Genomic DNA, 6803 nt, shown 5'->3' with positions numbered 1-6803 from the left:
GAGGCTACTCCAACGTAGAAGGGAGGCTACTCCAACGTACTTTCCAAAGTGTGCTCCAGCCTTAAATCGGTCTCGTACGACTCCATGGGTTCTCGAGACAGGAAACTTCAACAACCAACCAACCTCCACTTGGAAACATACCAACAATCCACATCCACATGCTTTTTGAGAAAACAAGGACATTGAATTTTTTTTTTAAAGCCACAAAATTCATATATCAAATTTGTACTTCTCTGGGGTATGCCCCTGTGGAATGTGGCTATCAACCGGAAGAAGAAGATCATGTCACAAACTAAACTTTCAGGAAATAAAAATCAAAACTTGACTAAATGTAAAAAGCACAAAAACCATATGCTGAGCTGCATACTTGTGCTATGTGTTCAAGTGGACAGATGTAGTTATCCCATGTAAAAGATTGAACAGATCTGTGGAGGTGTTCATGATTCTTTACACAAAACGAACGGTCCATTGAAGAATGTGCTTAGCCGAAACGTGGAAACAAGAATGCCTGAATGGAAAGAAGACACTGGGCGGGGATATAGCTCAGTTGGTAGCGCGCTGGATTTGTATTCAGTTGGCCGCTGTCAGCGTGAGTTCGATCCCAGGTTCGGCGGAAATTTATTTCACAGAGTCAACTTTGTGTGCAGACTCTCTTCGGTGTCCGAACCTCCCCCCGTGTACACTACATTGGGTGTGCACGTTAAAGATCCCACGATTGACAAAAGGGTCTTTCCTGGCAAAATTGCTTAGGCACAGTTAATAATTGTCTACCTATACCCGTGTGACTTGGAATAATAGGCCGTGAAAGGTAAATATGCGCCGAAATGGCTGCAATCTACTGGCCGTATAAAATTTCATCTCACACGGCATCACTGCAGAGCGCCTAGAACTGTACCCACGGAATATGCGCGATATAAGACTCATTGATTGATTGATTGAAACTCACTCGGCGTTGCAGACGAACCGGAAGTCAGCTCCCATGATCCCTAGCGCGGGCGCATTCTTTGACAACAATCATGGCGCAGGTCGCACAGCCTGACTACGACAAGCCGGACGATGCAGGAGAAATTCGAGTGAAAGTAATCTGTCTTGGGGACAGTGCTGTTGGCAAATCAAAGTAATTGAACTTTTGTTTGGTTTCGAATGTTAATGCGGTTTCTGGCCTGTTATCAATTTTGACGGAAGGACGTGAACATACACGAACATTCTCTCTGTCTCTCTCTCTGATGACTCCAGACCTGTCTTTAAAAAGTTCTTGACATTAGTTTAGAGAGAGGGGTATGCAGCCTGAGATGTGCATAATAACTGGAAATGGTAATCCTTAGCGTTGTACATTTATAGCTCACAATCCAGTGGCAATTGATAGGAGTTTTGCGCTTGGCATTTTCCAAATAAGGATATATCCTACTATCATACTATGAGTACTACGCTAGAATACTACAATGAATTTTCAAACGGCTACACTGGCTTCGTCTTTCCTGATCGAAAGGGGGTGTATGTTGATATTTGTAGATAATAGACTCAGCATTTTAATGGTCAAATGGCGATTTCGGTATAAAAATGTAGACAAGGACCTTTAACATTACCCTAGAAATTTGTTGTGTCCACACACAAAATCATGTGAACATTTCAATTAAATTGTACTGTACTAAGCTATGTTGGCCTTGAGAAATGCAGAAGATATTAGATGAAAGATTAAGAAGGTTGAGCTACACAATTATTCTTTTAGTTTGTTTATAGTTTTGATACAAATTGCAAAATGTACCAGTGTATGATAGTATACACGTATGCGAAGATCTAACTTGTTAGCGTGCATCCCTTGAAACAACATATATGCATGCACAGGAATTAAGAATTAGAATACCTTTTTGATTAAAATTCCATTAAGGTATACAAACAAATAATTGCATTATTCTTTGATTCTCTTTTACAGATTGGTGGAAAGATTTCTCATGGATGGATAGTATCCTTTCGATATTAAGTTCATGATCAACATTCTCCTCCTCTCAATCTCTCTTTTTTTTTCTTTCTTTTCTTTCTCTCTCTTCCACCTACCAAGAATCAGAATTCTGATCTCATCCAGAAGCTTAATAGACGGAAAGTACTCATGTGTTGTGCTCAGGTACTTTTTTTCCTTAAGGCCAAAAAACAAAATTGTCTGTTTCTGGTCACCCGACCGACCCTAAATTTCGGCGCCGACCCTAAACTTTTTTTTTCCAAACTCAAAAATTTTTATTTATTTTTTGGTGGTAAAGGACAGGGTGAGAAAATGAACAACAAAAACGTGTGAAAACGAAAGTCCGCTGACGATTTGTAAATGTGTTGAGTGTCTTGTCTCTATGTATAGTGAATCCAGTCTCTTTGCGCGATTTTTAAAGTTAGTTTTATTGGTCTACATTTGGGGTAAACAAAAAAAACAAAAAAAATAAAAAATCCCGACCTACCGACCCTATTTTTTTTAGCCATGTTACCAGAAACAGACAATTTTTTTTTTGGCCTAAGTAGCATAGCCTGACAGTGGCAATTATTGAATTAATACCTTTAACTTCATTTTAATTATGATTGCTGTTAATTACACATTAACATGCTTCCATTTGAAACTTCAAGGTCGTCATCGTGGATTGGGCGTCAATCCACGATGAAGACTGAGAAGTTTCAAATGGAAGCATGTTAATGTTATTGTAATTCAATCTGACGACGATCTCTTTCCTGCTTTCATGCGATGGTAAACAGACAGAATTGGTTCTGTTCTGTTCACACACTACTTTCAGTTCACCTACCTGCAAGGGTCAAGTCCCAAGAAATATGTCTCTGTATTCCTATCTTATCACTCTGCTCCTGTTTTGTTTTCTTTCACATGTATACATTTTCCCTTCTTTTTTGAGGGGTTTCTGGACAGCAAACTCTAAAACAAATTCTTTTCATCACAAAAGCGATCTTTGGAATTGACTGATGTAGTCCGGAAGAATTCATGCATCAACTTACGTCACGTATTCGACGTCATCACTTCGCATACCTTATGGTCTCGGTATTTCGTTGGCCTTCATATTTCCTACTTGTAAAATGACCCTCAAAGCTAACCGAGACTAGTTGAGGTTGTATCAATGCGCCTCGCCAGCAGGTGGTTAATGGTTTTTGAGTCACTTGAGAAAAAGTGACTCTATGTAATCGGTCAGTGTTAGTCTGTCCGGCCGGCCGGCCGGCCGTCCGGCCGTCCGTAGACACCACCTTAACGTTGGACTTTTCTCGGAAACTATCAAAGCGATCGGGCTCATATTTTGTTTAGTCGTGACCTCCAATGACCTCTACACTTTAACGATGGTTTCGTTGACCTTTGACCTTTTTCAAGGTCACAGGTCAGCGTCAAAGGAAAAATTAGACATTTTATATCTTTGACAAAGTATCTCGGAAACTATCAAAGCGATCGGGCTCATATTTTGTTTAGTCGTGACCTCCAATGACCTCTACACTTTAACGATGGTTTCGTTGACCTTTGACCTTTTTCAAGGTCACAGGTCAGCGTCAAAGGAAAAATTAGACATTTTATATCTTTGACAAAGTTCATCGGATGTGATTGAAACTTTGTAGGATTATTCTTTACATCAAAGTATTTACATCTGTAGCCTTTTACGAACGTTATCAGAAAAACAAGGGAGATAACTAGCCTTTTCTGTTCGGCAACACACAACTTAACGTTGGGCTTTTCTCGGAAACTATAAAAGTGACCGGGCTCAAATTTTATGTGAACGTGACTCATTGTGTTGTGAATAGCAATTTCTTCCTGTCCATCTGATGCCTCATATAATATTCAGAACTGCGAAAGTGACTCGATCGAGCGTTTGCTCTTCTTGTTTAGCAAGTGGTTATCGACAATTAATGACCGGTAATTTTTAATGAGTTGGGGCATTCTGACCAATCACAGGATCTGTTTCATTAAAACGCCAACTTGATTGAATTACAATTTGTTTTAATTCTCTCATCACATCTGATTATATTATTCTTACCTGTGAGTAGCTGTCACCTTCATGCCGAAACTTCATTTGATTTTAATTATTTTTGCATTTTGTTTGTTTTAATTCTCTCATGGCATCTTATTATTCCTAGATTTCTGAGTAGCTGTCACATTCACGCCGTGGGAATATATAGCTTAAACTTCATTTTAATTATTTTTGCTGTTAATTTGTTTTAATTTTCTCATTGCATCTCAGCTATCTGAATAGCTGTCACCTTTTTGCCGTGGGATGGGTCAAAACAAAGCCTGATGATACGTTCAACCTCATACTGTTATACAGGGTGACCCAAAAAAAAGAGTACCCAAACAAAACGTCATAAATTGAACAAAAATAAAGCAATCTTCATATTTATTTATTTACACACACAAGTAGCCTCTGCATGATTTGCACACAAAATTTTAGCGTTCTAGCTTGTCTTTCAGGAAAGTTATGCTCATTCTACAGAACATGCTCCAAACGCCGCTGCAGGCAAACTTGAACTCGCAGTGGACAATGATTTTATGTTGTCGATGCTTATACACAATTGGAAATAAAGCTGAGAATTTTTTACTGATCTGCAGTCAGTCAAAATCTCTCTCTCTCTCTCCCTCTCTCTCTCTCTCTCTCTCCCTCTCTCTCTCTCTCTCTCTCTCTCTCTCTCTCTCTCTCTCTCTCTCTCTCTCTATCTCTCTATCTCTCTCTCCCTCTCTCTCTCCCTCTCTCTCTCTCTCTCCCTCTCTCTCTCTCTCCCTCTCTCTCTCTCTCTCTCTCTCTCTCTCTCTCTCTCTCTCTCTCTCTCTCTCTCTCTCTCTCTCTCTCTCTCTCTCTCTCTCTCTCCCTCTCCTAGTAGCATTTGCCAACAAACTATGAGTTTCATTTGTTCAGTCTCTCAGTACATGTATGCAACAGCTATGAAAACTTTTTTTAATGTGTCCTTGACATTTGGCTAGCAAACCGCAGCAGCTGTCTACTTTTGCTCTCACTTTATTCAACCACAAAACAGAAATCTCTGGGCAGAAGGTGTCTGTGGGTGAGTACATGTATGTGGAAAAATGGAAACTTCTTGTTGTTTGTAATGGGTGTTTTTCATCATAAAGAGCCCGCATGGATGTTGTGTGTGTGTGTGTATTTTGAGGGGGTAATGTCTTATGAAAGAACTTTTTTTTATTTTTAGAACAAGAGTGGTAATATTATGAAACATTCAGTGAAATATAATTTGAAATGTGCAGGGTACTTTGACCTTTCGGTCTTTAAAAGTGAACAAACAGGCAAATAATAATGATAATGAGAAAATGCAGAGGGGCTCAGGGCTAAGTTGTTGATTACAAGTGACGTCTAGTCCTCTGAATAATTTGTGTTGTTACAGTGGAACCCCCCTTTTAAGATTTCCAAAAATCTGAGAATGTCTTAATTAAAATGGGGGTAAATTTACAGAGGTTATGAACAGAAAGTCTGAAAAACAGGGTCTTAAAAGGGAGGGAGTCTTAAATTGGGGGGGGGGGTGTTAAAAGGAGGGTTCCACTGTACATGTCCTTGAATGTGCGTGTACAGATTGGGTTCAAACCCACCTTCACATTGTGATTGAAGTGAACAGCAATTGATATAATAACGCTTAAATAATGTTATCATTCTGTGAATTTTTCTCCAATAGATTTCTGGGACACAGCCGGTCAGGAACGGTTCAACAACATGCATCCCTCCTACTATCACCAGGCACACGCCTGCATCTTGGTAAGTGTGACACTTTGTTGCTTTGCAATTCAATTGCTTCTGTCGAAAACTCTTTCAATTTCTTTTTATTGCATTAATTATTCTTGTTCCCCCTCCCCTCCACACTAGATTCCCCCCTCTCCAGACCCCTCCCCCCTCTTCTCTGCACTCTCCCGACCCATACGAAATCAGTAGTGATATATAGAGAATACTACATGGCTTGCTGTGTCGTACCAGATTTACACGAGTTGTTTTTTTAAATATTGAACTGCGAGCGAAAGCGAGCTGTTCACTATTTGAAAAAGCAACGAGTGTAAATCTGGTACGACACAGCAAGCCATGTAGTATTCTGTTTATCCTACATACTGTATTTACGTGTATTTTACTGAAAATGTCCTGCATTCGAGGCAGCTAAATTGAAGACGCTTGTTTTGGAACCTCGATCTCTTCTAAAGCCTGTGCAATCTATTACGTCAAAGCAAAGAAACGTCACTCTGAAAGTGTGGCGTGACGTGTTACTTCTAAAGATTCATCGAGGGTAATTAGCAAGCGCAATTTTTATTCTATAAGCTTAATGACGTTTGTCTCGATGACTTTGGCATCATAAGCAGTGGAAAAACAGGTCCCTGCCAGACTTGCTTGACACGACCTCATTTACATGATATACACACATGTGATTTGAACGATTATTATCTCACGGGTGTCTCTCTCACGTATGTAGGATAAATATATATATACGTAGAGTTAATCTATCACTCTTGGTCCATATTGTTCTACCTGTTTGTATTGTTTCGTAGGGGCCCAGTTGCTGCGCTAAGTAGCTCTGGGTGGTAGGCTAGCCCCTCAGCCCAGGGCCTGAAATTGGGCGCCAGGGCAAATCGTGAAAAGCAATAGCTTGTTTACCAACCCACCACCCATGTTTTTACATTTAGTCAAGTTTTGACTAAATGTTTTAACATAGAGGGGGAATCGAGACGAGGGTCGTGGTGTGTGTGTCTGTCTGTGCGTGTGTGTGTAGAGCGATTCAGAGTAAACTACTGGACCGATCTTTATGAAATTTTACATGAGAGTTCCTGGGTATGATATCCCCAGACGGGTTTT

General features: G+C 40.0%; 1 protein-coding gene across 1 annotated transcript in view; it reads left to right on the top strand.

Moving 5' to 3' along the window:
* Window positions 1–951: 951 nt before the first annotated feature.
* The window catches only part of LOC138961549 (rab-like protein 2A), a 23389-nt gene continuing 17537 nt past the window's right edge, over window positions 952–6803 (top strand). Inside the window, exons 1-4 of the mRNA XM_070333208.1 lie at window positions 952–1117; window positions 1934–1963; window positions 4943–5022; window positions 5644–5723. Coding sequence (XP_070189309.1) covers window positions 1017–1117; window positions 1934–1963; window positions 4943–5022; window positions 5644–5723 — 291 coding nt within the window. The 5' untranslated portion in view covers window positions 952–1016. The remainder of the gene's footprint in view (window positions 1118–1933; window positions 1964–4942; window positions 5023–5643; window positions 5724–6803) is intronic.

The sequence above is a fragment of the Littorina saxatilis genome, linkage group LG3 (assembly GCF_037325665.1).
Source record: "Littorina saxatilis isolate snail1 linkage group LG3, US_GU_Lsax_2.0, whole genome shotgun sequence".
In the NCBI taxonomy this organism is placed as follows: domain Eukaryota; kingdom Metazoa; phylum Mollusca; class Gastropoda; order Littorinimorpha; family Littorinidae; genus Littorina; species Littorina saxatilis.
The sequence above is the reverse complement of the archived record's forward strand: the minus strand, read 5'-3'. Positions and strand labels throughout refer to the sequence as shown.